The sequence below is a fragment of the Diuraphis noxia genome, unplaced genomic scaffold (genome assembly GCF_037042655.1).
Source record: "Diuraphis noxia isolate RWA-SAM2 unplaced genomic scaffold, SU_Dnox_SAM2 contig0002, whole genome shotgun sequence".
Taxonomy (NCBI): Eukaryota; Metazoa; Arthropoda; class Insecta; order Hemiptera; family Aphididae; genus Diuraphis; species Diuraphis noxia.
Window position 1 is genome coordinate 80,131,910 of NW_028301712.1, and position 15,926 is coordinate 80,147,835.

At 27.7% G+C, this 15,926-nt stretch overlaps 2 protein-coding genes and 1 pseudogene across 3 annotated transcripts; 1 reads left to right on the plus strand and 2 right to left on the minus strand.

The window, feature by feature from the left end:
• Positions 1-162: 162 nt before the first annotated feature.
• PIP4K (phosphatidylinositol 5-phosphate 4-kinase) lies at positions 163-8,631 on the plus strand. 2 transcript variants are annotated; one of them, XM_089219841.1, is made up of 9 exons: positions 163-659; positions 3,901-3,998; positions 4,067-4,177; positions 4,599-4,754; positions 6,035-6,173; positions 6,228-6,358; positions 6,884-7,052; positions 7,114-7,405; positions 7,490-8,631. In XM_089219841.1, the coding sequence occupies exons 1-9, from the start codon at positions 531-533 to the stop codon at positions 7,675-7,677; spliced, it is 1,413 nt and encodes a 470-aa protein (XP_089075967.1). In that variant the 5' UTR covers positions 163-530; the 3' UTR covers positions 7,678-8,631. The 2 variants fall into 2 exon arrangements, with proteins under 2 accessions (XP_089075967.1, XP_015363272.2); XM_015507786.2 differs by lacking the exon at positions 4,599-4,754 and having other exon boundaries at positions 165-659.
• LOC107161404 (uncharacterized) lies at positions 7,972-9,901 on the minus strand. The gene is made up of 4 exons (XM_015507799.2): positions 9,635-9,901; positions 9,409-9,554; positions 8,409-8,582; positions 7,972-8,284 (listed from the first exon to the last, which is right to left on the minus strand). Exons 2-4 carry the CDS (start codon positions 9,460-9,462, stop codon positions 8,105-8,107), a joined length of 408 nt encoding a protein of 135 aa, XP_015363285.1. The 5' UTR covers positions 9,463-9,554; positions 9,635-9,901; the 3' UTR covers positions 7,972-8,104.
• A 1,748-nt stretch (positions 9,902-11,649) lies between these two features.
• LOC149058976 (uncharacterized) lies at positions 11,650-12,400 on the minus strand (annotated as a pseudogene).
• Positions 12,401-15,926: the final 3,526 nt, after the last annotated feature.

The following is a 15,926-nucleotide window of genomic DNA, read 5'->3' on the forward strand; positions in this document are numbered from 1 at the left end:
GTATTACTATGGTTAGGTTAGGTTAGGTCCGTGCTCTATGGGTTATCGCCAGTTATCGGTAGTTAGGTATGAGATAAGCGTTATCGCTATTTTCATGAAGAAAAGGAATTTGATGTTTATTGATCCACGGTTTCATTATGATAATTAATTGATAAAGTAATGATTGTCGCCAGACGGCCGTGGTTGTGTAGGACTGTAATTTAGCTGTTTATATAATATAGTGTATTAGTGTTTATATAGTGGTTAAATTATTGTTATTTGTTAACATTTTCCTAATTTTCTATCGCACAACGTAATAGTTAAACAGATTATTTAAAATAGCAAATTATCGACCAATTTAAATGACAGTCTTCTAATGCGGACCTTTAGCATATTTTATCTGCAGTACTATCGTGACGTTGAGATGTCTACTAGTTAGTTCGAGCAATTTGGGATCCGTCACATTTTGTCCCGATTTCTAGTATTTGACATTCAACGCTTACAATCAAATCCCTGATATTATTCATCTACCTTAATAATTCGGAATAAATATGAGCGTAGTACAAGGTGGACTCAGCAAGCTTAAGAAGAAACACATTGGAGTGAAAAGACAGAAGGTTAAGTTGTTCCGTGCCAATGAGCCACTGCTGTCTGTTCTCATGTGGGGTGTGAATCATACTGTATGTACATATATTTTAATTAATAATTAAAATAATATCCATTATTTCTTGGTAATATCATTGTTGGGTGACCACCCATTATTTATTTATTTATTATATACCTATTTATATTTATATGTTTCTGCATTTTCTTAAATACCTGTCATGAATAATTTGGTCAAGTACCATACTTGGCATACATTTATTCACAAGAATAAAATTGTTTATACATCATTAGTTATGCAGTAGAATCAATGCACAATTTTAATAAGGGAAAGGAGGAAGTTATAAAAAAATATCTTCAAGGATTTTCAATTGTACAAATTAAAAGAAAGTGAAAATTGTAGTAAATTTATATCTAAAACAGTTTAATCATAGGTATTTGGCATTTGCCGTTCTACATTATAATGAGTAATATGTTTATGATTAATCAATTCTTAGTTATTTATTATTCATAATGGTTTATATATTATAATTGTTTCTTTAAATATTACTTATCATTTTTAACTGCATATTATGTTCATTTTTTACTACATTTAGGTATTAGCAAAATTACGACCACAAATAAAAATATTGAAAATACAATTTTTATATTGTGTAGATTTTTCAGTCCAGTTTCAACATTTATTTAATTATAGAAATATAGTCTATTTTGAGTTCACTAAAATTAATGTGGTTTCCATTTTAAAATGTTATAAAATTAAAATCTGGGTATGGGGAATCGAAATGTCTTGTCATTATACCTAAAGATAGTTGTTATTTCGGAAGTTGGAATTTTTTGCTTTATTACAAATTAAATTTGACTTGGAACGGAAATAAAATATTTTTATAGGTGTCACTCTACTACAAAACACTTTTGAGTAATGAAATATAAATAGTTTGATGTCAGTGGTAATTGATGATAGAATCGATTAACAAGGATTATAGCACTTCGTTTAAATATGCAGTCTACAATTTACTGTTGTAAAAACATTTTAAAGATGTATTGATTTTACAATCAATATGTAATATGATGCATTAACCAGATAAAAATTTAAAATCCCAAGTAGTTTTTAAAAGTGACGAAGGTGGGGTGAATTCAGGAAAACAGAAATTTTGAAGCAAAACCAATTTTCAACAAATTTGATTTTGTTTTTTTGGTGCGATTAAAAAAATTACCGTAGATACTTGATGTTTCCTCTGAATCTTCAGACTAGCATTTTTTTTTATGTATGTTCCATACAATTTTTAAATCATTTTAACTCTTTTTGAAATATTTATGTGTACCTATATAAAATTATTTTCTGAAAAATGCAGTGTAATGAATATAAGAAATTGGTAGAATTATATTGAAATAATTATTTTTCTATAATTACTTTCTTTTAACGATGCCTAAATAGCATAGGCATATAATAGAAAATAAATGGTTATTGTATCATCATTTTACTATGTTGTATATTTTAATAACTCAAGTCACAGGTTAGGTTATGTTACATAGGGTTTTCTTACTGTTTATTGTTTAGTTTTTTCTATTGATCTAATATTATATTAAAATTTAAAACAATCTCATAACCCTTTATTGTAATCTATAATTTTATATACTTAAAGAGACATGTGATTAGTAAAATTAATTAGAGTGCTAACAAAATTGATAGTGCTGAGGTGTGTGGTCTTGTGATCAAAATGTTTTAATTACAAATACCAAATTACTTTCTAGCTAAGTATGGTTTTTTGTTTTTTAATGTTTTATTTTTGTTTTCCAAATTGAAATGTTTAATATGAGAGAATAAACATTTATGACGAATTTAAGTTTACTATTTTTATTATGTTGATTTATGATTAAATAATTAAACTATAATAAACAGATAATTTTTTCAAAAATATTTGTATTAAGTCTGTAGTTGATACCATTGAATTAATTCATAGGTTAATAGGTTCATACTACAAATAGCCTTTTTTCTTTTCTATTTTTGGCTAATTATGTCTATTATTATTACAAATTACAATATTGTATTATATTGTAATTCATCACATTAAATTTGAAGTTTTTTTTTAATGATTGTAATTTATATATAATTTTTATCAACTTACATGATTTGGTGTTTATAGTTTTTTATGTTTTATAGTATAATTGTAGGTGTATAAAATACTTAAAATTGTTTATTAAATATAGCCCTAAAGGCTAAAATAGAAAAAGATCAAAATCTATATTCATTCATAGTTAGACTTTTAATGAACTAACAATAAAAATTGATATCAGAATTTTCATTTGAAGCAATAAGCATTAATTAAAAACAAATATACAACAATCAAACAATTCCTTCAGCCTTACAGGACTGTTATAGTTTTATCAATCTATATTTGACCACAGAACTCATTTTGGAATCACACAATTTTAAGTATAAAACATCATGGCTAATAAATTAATTGTCTGCATTCTATATTTATTTTTACTATTGAAACCGTAATTAAGAGTCTTGTAAGAAGTTGTTAAAAATAATCTATAGGTAATTATGATTTTTTTCTATGCTTTAAATTAATGCTTACTTCAATGACTTTAGTTTTAGTATTAGTTCAGAATAAATTTAATAAATTACTGAGGTATTAATGAATATTTTTTTAATTTATAATTAATAATATATTATTAAAATTAAAATTAAAATTCATAATACAAGGTAAACGTATGATATATATGAATACATTAAAATGAATGTTAGGATCTAACTAAATGCCTATTTAGAATGTTCTTGATATAGTTTATAAAATTCTATGAAAATAGATCAAATTTATAGTTAGAAAAAAAACTCAAAAATTTATTTAACTCTATCTTATTTATGTATATTGTATATAATATGCTTTGGTAGCATGGTGCATTTGGTTTTATGACCACTAGGCTTTATAGTGAAAATTTTTTTTGAGGTGGGACAGTGTTTGGGTTCTAATTGTAAATATTTGCAGTTGAAGAATAATTATATTTAAAATATTATATTAAAGGAATAAAGAGTAGGTTGGTACCTGAAATATATGTGTTATACTTTATACTACATCGTGGTTTATAAATGTGCACCATGCTACTGCTTATATGGTGTATACTGTATAATATGTTTACACCCCTTGACCCCATCACAAATATCCTTGACTGTAATTATAATAAAATTATAATGTTTACTTTTATATTAAGGATAAATTATTAGTAAAATTTCTAACTAATTAATTTTGAATTGTTCTATTAATAATATTATACCTCATTGTTAAAATTTTATCATTAATTTCAATTTTGTAGATTAATGAATTGAGCCATGTAACAATACCAGTAATGCTACTTCCTGATGATTTTCGAGCGTATTCAAAAGTTAAAGTTGACAACCATTTGTTTAACAAGTTAGTATTCATTCATATTTGATCCAATCTAATATTTCAATCTAAATAATTTTTATATTTATTTAAAGGGAGAATATGCCTAGCCATTTTAAAATCAAAGAATACTGTCCATTGGTGTTCCGTAATCTGAGGGAACGTTTTGGTATTGATGATCTGGATTACAAAGAGTCAATGACAAGGTAATCATTTATAATAAGTTATTTAAAATATTTTATGATTTATTCATTAAGGTAACTATTATTGTTTTCTGAATAAATATAATGTGTTTAATTTATATGGATGATAGTTTGGTTTTTATGTTATGCTTCAAAAGTATACAATACCCAATACCTGAATCAATTTAAGATCACAGACATTGCATTACATTATTCTCAGGGTATTTGAAACTTGAAATAATGGTATATATTTGTATATTTATAAAAAACTATTTAAAATCAATTATGAACATAATTATTATGATTATATATTAGATTATATGTTAGTCTATAAATAAAAAGTATTTTATTATTTGATATTAATTTCTCCATATCTGAAATTTCAATTTTTATTTTCACTGTTACAAATTTTCTATAATGAAATTGTTTTTGACACAAAAATAAGGTTCTCTGAGGAAAGCAGCTACTGTTGTCGCAAAAGTCAAAGCAAATCTATTATGATGTACAACAGGAGATCCTTGACTACTCCTAATTTACATATGGATACAGCTAACTATAAGCCTAAGAAATTGAAAGTTAATTATTCTGAAATTAAAAGAAGGTATAAGAATGAGGACTAACTATGTGTGTTCCTTCATGTATTGGATAGTTAAAAATATTTGATTTGAGCACTTCCTGAAATTTATGTGAATACCTGTACTTTTACTTAATGATGTGAATAAAAAAAATTTAAGATTCAATATCAATTAATGGTATGCAGTATGCTAAAGAATATATTAATAATAATAAAAAAATACTAAATGCAGTAAAATTTTATAAAGTTGTATTTCATTTAAATTCAGGAAAACTCTTTTAAAGTAGCTAACAATTTCTTAGTTTTTTCTTATTTTTTAACAATTAATAGTTATATTTATATTGTTATTCTATTATATTATGAGTATATACTACTCGCATCTCAATAGGCAAGTGATTTGTTGTATTAATGCGATTACTTTAATTAATAAGTAAAAAATGATTAACTTTTATAGTTGGAAATTAAAATATGTACCTAACCTATAAACCTTGTACTAATAGATGGAATATGATAGTTCTGGCATCCTCGCATGACAGCATTCATCAAGGTAGTATATCATACACCATACATGCGCTCTAGATACAATAAACTGCATATTAGTATATATTATAACTTATAATATATAACACTAATTACCTTGGCTGCACCACCCAACCGAGCCGGCCGGTCATACTCTGTCTATCAGTATAAGGTCTCTGACCTAACCTAATCTAATCTACTAATTACCTTTTTCAGTTTATTTAACAATAAAACATATTAATTTGAAAGTTCAATCCAGTTGTGTCATTTGTTTGGGGTTTCTTTGGCTTACTAAAAATAAAATGAAAGTATCAAATATCAATATGTATCTTAGATCCAATATTAATTCAATGTTATGGAATGTTTTTTTTTTAAACTCTTTATATTATATCTGGCTGTAAGTTAACAATTGACTAACTATCAACAGATATTTCATAACAGTAATACAGTTGAGTCGCGATAACTCGAAGTTAAAGGGGGATAAAAAAATTGGTTTGAGATAAGTATTATTTAAGATACCTAACTTGAATTTATCTAAATTATGTTCTTGGCGATAAAAAAAATTTGAGTTATCAAGTTTTTCGAATTATTGAGATTCGAGTTATCGCAACTCAAGTGTATATTATATTATAAAGAACAGGATAAAATAAGAAATTAGTAGCACTCCTTTGTTGTTGAAATTTAAAAATTACCAGCAAACATTTTGACTCCAACAATTCAAAAACTGATATGGTTTCATTTATGTATTCAATTTTATAAGGTATTTTGTATTTCTTTTTTCCTTTTAGATCACAGCCTGTTTCAGCAGATGCCACAGGCAAGAGCAATGCAGGTTTTTACTATTCATACGACAAACTATTCATCATTAAAACATTAACAAGTGAAGAAGTTGAAAGAATGCACTCATTTTTAAAACACTATCATCCTGTAAGTAATTAATGCATAAATTATATTATAGTTTAATTTTAACTTTGTTTTTAGTACATAGTAGAGAGACATGGAAAAACTCTTCTTCCTCAATACTTGGGAATGTATCGCTTGACTGTTGACGGTGATGAACATTATGTCGTAGCCATGAGAAATGTGTTTAGCAATCATTTGGCCACACATAAGTATAACTTATTTTATTTGAATAGTATCTTTAAATAAGTAAAATGATTATTATATATTTACTTCTGAATTTGCTATTTGATAACATCATACAAATAATTAATAAATAATAATTATTTACTAAATGTGTTACCTATATATTAATGTTATTAAATATTATTTAAAATATATTATTTTTAACAATTTTTAAATTTCTACCTACCAAGTTATGTGTTGATTATACACATTTAATAGCATTTATAAAATTTCTTTTGTTTATATTTTTATTGGAGAGTGGCAATTTAGACCTGTTTGCCCTTCCTCCTTATAGGTGTGCCACTTATTAGTACGAAAAAACATTAATCAATTCAATAATACTAAAATAAATAAATAGGATCTTTTAACAAGTCCTAAAATATTTTAATTTTTTTTATGCATGATTTATGTACAAGATATTGTATGTTTATTTTACTTTTGTAATATTAAATGATTAAAATTAATACCGTGCAAATATAAAAAACTTAAAAATGTATTTTTATTTTTTTTAGAAAATTTGATCTCAAAGGTTCCACAGTAGATAGAGAAGCTTCAGATAAGGAGAAGGAAAAAGACTTACCAACATACAAAGACAATGATTTTGTTAAAGAGCGTACAAAAATATACATTGGAGATGAAGCAAAAGATAAGTTATTAGAAACATTAGGAGCAGATGTTGATGTGAGTGTCATATTAATGTTTTAAATCTCTACATTTGTAAAACATTTGACTTGCATTCTAGTTTTTGACCGGCTTACATTTGATGGACTATAGCCTATTGCTAGGCATACATGATTGTACTCGTGCTGAACGTGAAAGGGAAGAGGCAATTGCTAGTGGGACTGGAGATGTTAATGCAGAAGAAGAAGATGAAGACGCTGAAGATAGTGAGGGTGCTGGAAATACTGTAACCTGGGCAAATACACCTCCAGATTCACCGCATAGTTTATTAGCCCGTGATACAAGTCTCTGTCAGTATGATGCAGCTGCTATAATACCTGATCTCGATATATATGCCATACCAAGTAGTGAAGGTAATTTTTTGAGTGATGATTCTTTTTTTATTGTAACTGTTTCTTATTGTCTTTATAATCTTTACTTTATTTAATAAAATATAGGTGCCCCTGTACGAGAAATTTATTTCATTGCATTGATTGATGTACTTACACATTATGGTGTAAAGAAGCAGGCAGCTAAAGCAGCTAAAACATTGAAGCATGGATCAAATGTGGATGGCATATCAACATGCGATCCTGAACAATATGGCAAACGTTTTATTGAGTTTTTATCAAAAGCCATCGAATAAATTATAATTTAAAATTTCTTCCATTTTGAAAACAAACAATATATATAGTGTGCTAAGTATTATTATTTAATGGTAGTTTTGTATACGGCAACGCTTGCTTTAAACACTATATATTATTACAGGTTTGAAATGAACATACTTTATTTTTTACATATTTTTTAGAGTTTAATTAATTACTATAATTTTGTTTTTATATTATTATAACTTATTGTGTGGCCAAAAGTTAAATCACTATTATTTTATAGTTACCTTAAGAGTTAAGATAAAATTACATTGAAAAAAAAAACAAACAAATAGTGTTAGAATAGCACAATTTTTTTTAAACAAGTCTTTGAAAAACTATATTTTTTTTTCACTTGAAAATATGTGCCCTAACAAAAAAAACTATATCTCTTAAAATATACAAAAAATATTAAGAAATCAGTAATTAATATTTCTTAATTGCATCTTGTATGTGTTGTTGTCTATGTGTACCATCACAAAATGGTCGATGCGATGTTTGTTTACAATTGCATAGCCAATATTCTTTGGTTTCAGCAACTTGTACTCTAACTGGTTTCATTGTTATTCTGAGTTTTTGATTTTTATGAGTACCATCACAAAACGGCTAAAATTAAGTAAATAAAAATATTATTATTTTTGGTTAAAAATAATATTAGAATATTATAGTAACTATGTTATTTTAATTTAAGTTAATAATGCATTAAGTTTGTATATAAATTTGTGCATACCTGTTGTCGACTCATACCGCAAGAACACCAATTATACTTTTTGTCTTTTTCTAGTGTAGTTTTAAATGGCCTTTTATCATAAATTATACCCAGCTGCTTTTGTTGTGATGCTGTATAGATGTCTTCTAATAAGTTTTTTGGTAGTACTTCATCTATTTTCTTAGAATAAACTCTCTGGAATAATAAGTATTAATAAATCAATAAACAAAACATTCAATAATTATTGATATTTATATGTTATTTTTCTACTCATGAAATATTATGACCGTAATATGGTTGGTTTAAATACATAGAAGTTACAATTCTATGAATGTATTTTTATACAAAAACACTGATTTTCATAAGAAAAAGTAATTTAAAAATTGTATGTAGTCATCATACTATATTAATGTTATAAATATGGCGTTTTAATTTGTTTAAGTGTACAGTAGTTTAGAAAACTTTAAAAATCAAATCAAAATGTCTGGTTTGTAAATACTTTTATAGTGTTTTAATGGCTAATATTCATAAAATTGAATTTAAATTAATTTGAATTCCCCTCACAAGCTTTAGTATAACAAAAATTAAAAATTGTAAAATATAAATTATACACACAGTTGAATCATAATACAAAAAATTAAGGGTACCTATAACATCTTAGACCAAGGTAATTAAGATACTAAGACACGTAACTTATAATTCAGTTGTGTACTAAAACGAGCCAACTAAGCATGAATAATACCGTAAGTGTTTTAGTGGATATAAATTAGGTATTAAGGTACTTAAAAACTCAATACAACATTTGAAATGTGATTTTTAGTGTTTTGAAAAGAGCCCAGTGGCAGACACAAATGGTGATATTGGGTGTCCATCGCTTCCCTTTTGTTATTTTTTTTTCTATACAATTACATACATAAAAATATTTTGATATATTAAGATATTTTTCGATAAAAACCCTTCAATTGAAAATATGTGTATGTCACCAAATAACCAATAACAATTCAGTAGTAGTAGTACTCACATAATTCATTAGTGGCTTTATTTTGCAGGTCAACTTGCTTATTGTCAATATCATATTTAATTTGGATTAGAGTTGCTATGGTCGCGACTGAATGAATTCAAATGAATGAATCTGTCGAGTGACCAGATCACGACCAAAATGATGTACTAAAAATAATAAATATTCGGTTAAATCAAATATCGATCTTTAGGTCTTATGGCGGTTTTGGTTTTTAATGAAATTTTACTTTCGGTCCTGACTCCTGATACGACTACTGACTAGTGAAGTAGTGATACACTATGTGTAGTATCGAATTATTCGATAGTCCGGTCCATTTGAACTATTCGATAGTTTCGATTTATTCGATAGTATTCGAATTATTGGAATTTGGAATGGACACCTCGCCGTACCAACCGAAAACAGATTCGGATAGACAGTGACGACTGTCGACTATCGCAGAATAGCTTCACACAATCACACTCGGTGTCCTCAGTCACGACACGTCCGGCGTCCGGCAGACCGAATACTAGTGATAACGGTCGACGCCAAAAAAACGAATGGATCTTCGCAGGAAAAAACTCCGAATCCATGACGTCATTAGTTAATGTTATCAATATTGTTCTTATCAAATGCCCAAGTTTTATAAATTTTAATGTTCTGAATTCTGAATGTTCTGTGCACGGCTTTAGAATCTTTAGATAGATAGTTCTATCTAAAGCCGTGGTTCTGTGCAAAGACCCAAATTCAAAGGAAAAATGGGAAATTTTATGCACAATCAGTTTTCGGCTAAATCGATTTTGGTTTTTGATGTAACTTTAAAATAGATGACCATAGAAATTTTCACCAAATGTTTATATAAGAATTATTCTATCTACCATGCAATTTTTAAAAAATTTCAACTTTGAACTATTCATAGGCATAATATGCTATTTTCGATCATTATTAGTTTTTTTAAATTAATATCGATAAAAATTTATTTTTTTGGTAGAAGATCTTGAAAATGTAATAAAAGGTTTTAAACATATTGTTACAATAGCAGTTGAAAAATAAAATAAATTCATAGTCACCATTTTTTTTTATAAGTATTCAAAGTTTGAATTTTGACAAAATACGTAAATATCACTAAAATTCATAAATTATTTTATGCTAGAAATTCATAAAAAAATTTCTTTTTATATCTAAGATTTGAAAATTTAATACAAGGCTCCTAAAAGATTTTTACAATAGCAGTTGAAAAATAAAAGAAATGCATGGTGACAATTTTTTTTTACAAGCATTCAAATTTTAATTTTGACAACATACATAAAAATCACGAAAATCGCAAATTATTTCAAGCTAGAAATTCATAAAAAATTTTCTTTTTAAATCTCAGATTTGAAAATTTTTAATAATCTATTATATATCCTAGACAGATAAACCGTCTCCATTAGGAATCGTTTTTCGTATACTGTATACAATGATATACCTAGTCAGAGGTCCACCCTACTGTCCCTACTCTCTAATGTACAGCAGAGCGATACCCACTTGCCTTTTTTTTTTTTTAGTTACCTACTATTTACTAATGTTAATTGTCTTTAAGTCTATTAAGTAGGTCACGTGGCCATTTTCATTTGAGTCGGCGGATTGGGTTATCCGTGAGTGAGAAAGAGGAGTGGTTAGAGATGAGAGGGTTAGGATTTTTATGAAATTTCTTTCAGTGGTTTGACGGTATTTCGGAGATAGTTGAAATTTTTAGGTCATTATGAAGAGTGCGATTGCTGAAATGTTACATACCAGGGAGAATGGTTGTAGGAAAAAAAAACCAAGGAAAAAAAAACCACGAAAAAAAAACAAAAACAAAAAAAACTATATGAAAAAAGACTATGGAAAAAAAACCAAATGAAAAAAAATCCATGAAATTAAAAACCAAATTTTTATATTTTGCTATCATTTTTTTCTGTCATATTTTTGGTACCTATTATTATAGAAAATTTCAAATAAATATATTGTCAGTAGAATAAAATACAATATAAAAGTTATGGATACCTCATTGTATAATAGAGAACAGAACAAACATTAATAAGTTAGTTAATAAATTATATAAAAAATTACAAATAAATATCTTGTCATTATAGAATAGAATATAAATAAAAAAGTTATGGATACCTCATAGTATAATAGAGAACACGCATTAATAAGTTACCCAATTAATAAATTACATAAAAAATTACAAATAAATATCTCATCAATAATTGTCAGTAGAATAAAATATAAATAAAAAAGTTATCGATACCTTATTGTATAAGAATTTGCAGTTAAAAAGTTTTCAATGTCACGGGTACCTTTATTATAATCTTCACATAACTTTTTTAATTGGATTTGTAATTTTTTATACACCGTGTTTTGTCGCTTCTGTTGGGGTACACCTAATTCAATTTGGGCCAGCTTAGTTTCATCAGATGCCACTTCTAACCTTATTTTATTTATAATAGTCCATATTGTTGGATGTGTTTGTGCTACTAATTTACTGAACCTGAGGTTCCAACCTTCTGTAGAATTGTTTGTTCGTTCTTCGTCATTTAAAGTCGATTCATTTACGTTCCATAAATTTGGTGGAAAAATAGGTGGACAATTTCTTAAAACTATTTTATTATTTTTAACTTGCCTATACTTGCCATTTACAATATGTTTCATCAAAATAATTTAATAAAGATTCAGCCTCCTCAGGAACAATGTTTTTTAAATATGCCATACCATCTTTAACGTCTCCTATGGGTAAGAATGCCAAACCATCCATTTTTCCAAAAAATTCAATTAAATTTTGGTTTTCTCTATACTGTGTCTGCAGCCCTAATTCTTGTACTTTTCGATATGTTGATTGTGTCAAATGGTAGAAACAACCCTGAATATGTACATGTTGACCAAGAACATGTGTGATAGCTGTAATTACTGCACGTTCAAAATCAACATGTACAACCGCAGGATCAGGATATAAATTTTGTTCTTCGCATTTTTTTAAAAGTGTAGTAAGCATCATCTCATAAGTTGTTAACGTTTTATTCTGTAGAAGAATGTATACTGCTGTTGTAAAATTGTTATTTATTTCTACACGTATAACATATAGTTGAGAAAACAATTTGGGAGCCAAAGCAAAGTTTCCATCCATATACCATCTCAAAGACTTTGTTAAATTGACAAGCCCTTCATGTGTTGCAAACATAATTATTCTCTCATTTCCTTCTAACCTGTTATCATCAAGTAAGAGTAGTTTTTTCTGTAGTCCTCCTGTATAACACCACTCGCCCTAAACATACATTAAAAAAATTAATAAGTAATTGCATTTCAAATGCCTATAAATAGCATTAAAATAAGTGAAATATTTTGAAAATTAAATCATGTAAAGAAAATGCCAATCTAAATAGTTGATGAAATTTTGAAGTATCTACGACTTATTTTATATTTTGAATTACATATAACAAATATTTAATTTCGTGTGAAGATAAATCGTCATCGTAACGCGATTTCGTAAACATTTGATTAATTTGAATAAGTTTTTTTTAAATTAAATTTCACTTATAAATGTCAGTGGACTTACCAAAATCTGAAGTTCTTCTAGTGAAGCTGGATCGATAGGATTTTTCTTTTTTCTGTAATTTCTTATGGTTCGTTTTAATGAATTTTCGACCGGCAGCCTTGCTTTAGTGTAGACATTTAATTGTGATACCGCTTCAGCATACATCTGCGACGGATTAGCTCCAGAACACTTAGCATTCTATTTAATTTTGTTTATGGCTTTTGCAATCCCGATTTTTGATTGTTCATCAGGGTGCTCATGTTGAACTTTGAGAATGGGGTCTGTTTTATTTATTGAGGTGTGGAGAATAGCTGGACAGTTTAGAGAACTCTTTTTATTACATCTCCATGTGTAATAATTTTTTCCTGCGTGCTTCATTACGTACATATAGCCATTGAACGCTAATTTGTCTTTGCCTTTATTTGATTCTATTATTTCCATAATTAATCACAAAAACTTTAATGCTTTAAAACCGATGTTTTCTAGACGTCTACACTGTGTCATAACTAAATAGGTAGATGGTCAACTAAATAATAACTATAGCCACTACTCACTAGGTAATACCTATATTATTATTAACTATAACAAAATGATGCATGTGTTCCTGTATTATCTAGAGTCTAGAACTCTAGACAGTCTAAATAAGTCCTATGTAATGAATAAATGAACAACATAATCTGTAGGTACCTTTTTTTATCTTAATGGTATCTTTAATAATATAAAATATTATCTTTATAATATTGTTAAATACTTGTGCATTTTATACACACTCATATAGGTACATACACACACCCCAACAATACTTTCCTAAAACATAGTACCTATACAATTATTTACAGCTTATACTTATATTCTATTCTACTGACAAAATATTAATTTGTAATTTTCTGATTTATTAACTAACTCATTAATTTTTGTTCTTTATTATACAACAGACAGAATACCTAAAATATGATAGCAAAATAGGGTCAAATGGGGTAATTGTAAATCGGGGCATTTGTAAATAATAATCATAAGAAATTAACCAATCATTTTTAATGTATTTCATATTAATAACATGAAGGTATGAACGTCAAAGTATAATATTTGGGGCTAATGTAAATTTGTGTGTATTGGGTCTATCAAAACGTTAAATAAAAGGTAATACAGGTTGTTTACATATGCCCCAGATCCAGATTCTATTTCACTCTTATAACGTGAAATCATTGTCTACATTTACCCCAAATAAATGGGGCAAATGTAAATGAATGGGGCATATGTAAATTTTTTTTTTTTCTTAAGTGATTTAATATTCTGGTCTTGTGTAGGAAATTTTATAAGCCTAGGATATGTTTATGAATGGTTTTGATGAGAAAGAAAATGTATTGTTAATTATAATTTAGAAAATAAAAAAAATATTAAAAAGTAACAAAATTTATTTACAATTACCCCATTTGACTCTATGAAATTTGGTTTTTATTTTCATGGTTTTTTTTCCGTGGTCTTTTTTTCATTTGGTTTTTTATGTTTTGGTTTTTTTTCCTTGGTTTTTTCTTCCGCACGCCGTTACATACCAGGGAGAATTAGTCAAGAGTCGGAGATTGATAGATTAAAAAGCTTGGAATTTATTTATGTTAGAGTTTTTAGAGGTTCCCCAAATTTGTATGCCTAAGGTCATTGCAGGTCGAATGATTTGTTTATATATGAGAATTTTATTATTAAGAGATAGGTTAGATCGCAGGAGCTGTCTGAAATTATGCAGTTTAAGATTGAGGGAAGATCTTTTGTTTTTTATATGGGTTGCCCAAGTTACTCTTTTGTCATGGTGATGTCCAAGGTTTTTTACGGAGTTTTGTGTTTGAATTATTTTGTTATTTAGTTTTATTGGTTGACTTTTTAAGACCATGGGTAAATGTAATCGTAATGAACGTTGATTTATTTTCGTTGACTTTTATTCTCCATTTGTGAAACCAGTGTTGTAGAATTATTACTAGATGTTCCTGGAGGTGATTTGTGGCAGTTTGTAGACATTTGTTGGAAGACAGAATAGCGGTATCGTCGGCAAAGGTAGCTAGAGTAGAATTATTTGAGTGAGGTATGTCCGAGGTAAAAAGATTATAAGCGTAGGAGCGAGAATGCTGCCTTGGGGAACCGCAGCATTTATAGGGCGAGTTCTAAAACCATCAAAAATTACCCATTGTATATATTTATTACAGATTGTATGTTTTATCTTTCCTAAAATAAAAAAAAAATAAAAAAATGATACGTAATTACTAATTACGAAAATTGTTACTGTCGGCAAGGAAACGAGATTACAATTATCTGTAATACAACAAAAATGACAAATCACTCGTGATGGGTGATTCTTGAAAGTGAATTGATCTTTTGAATCGAAATGAAAAGATCGATTCTTAAAAATCGAAATTTTTTAATCAGTAGATAGCGTGTTTTGGTAGGCCTTAAATATTTTCCCTTGTGATGGTGTGGTTCATAACGATTCATATATAAAGGTTTTCCGTTGTCATTTATGTCACTGCGAGTACTAACTCCCTAGGCCCTCCTCTTGGACTCTTGGTCACAGATCATGGGTAATGGGTATACATTGGAAAGACAGTGTTGTAGTCATTATTATAGAAGAGCCGGGAAGTCAGACCCGAGTGATTGTCACTGTTACAAACCAGTACTTAGGATTATAAGTATATTAAGTTAAAATGGGATGTACGATATATACTATGTTTTATTACTCTATAGAGCAAAAAAATCAAAAACCAAATTATTAATAAGGAAAATAAGAATCATGATGGAGAAGGAATTAATTTACAGTATGTAGAGTGTTCCTTAGAGTGTTGTTACATAACAATTATATGCAACATGGATTATGGAATTATTTTATCTCAATCTCAAACCGTGTGCCTGCCATAGACCTTATACTAACTGACCGAGTATAAGGTCTATGGTGCCTGCCGAGATAAGCGATAAGCTGATGGGAGATAACAGTGGCTGACAG

Coding starts and splice junctions, on each gene's coding strand:
- PIP4K (XM_089219841.1), top strand. CDS start 531: ATGAGCGTAGTACAAGGTGGACTCAGCAAGCTTAAGAAGAAACACATT. Junction 660..3,900: donor TGTGGGGTGTGAATCATACT/GTATGTACATAT, acceptor TCAATTTTGTAG/ATTAATGAATTGAGCCATGT. Junction 7,406..7,489: donor TGCCATACCAAGTAGTGAAG/GTAATTTTTTGA, acceptor AATAAAATATAG/GTGCCCCTGTACGAGAAATT.
- LOC107161404 (XM_015507799.2), bottom strand. CDS start 9,462: ATGATATTGACAATAAGCAAGTTGACCTGCAAAATAAAGCCACTAATG. Junction 8,583..9,408: donor TAAAGCCACTAATGAATTAT/GTGAGTACTACT, acceptor TTATTATTCCAG/AGAGTTTATTCTAAGAAAAT. Junction 8,285..8,408: donor GCGGTATGAGTCGACAACAG/GTATGCACAAAT, acceptor ACTTAATTTTAG/CCGTTTTGTGATGGTACTCA.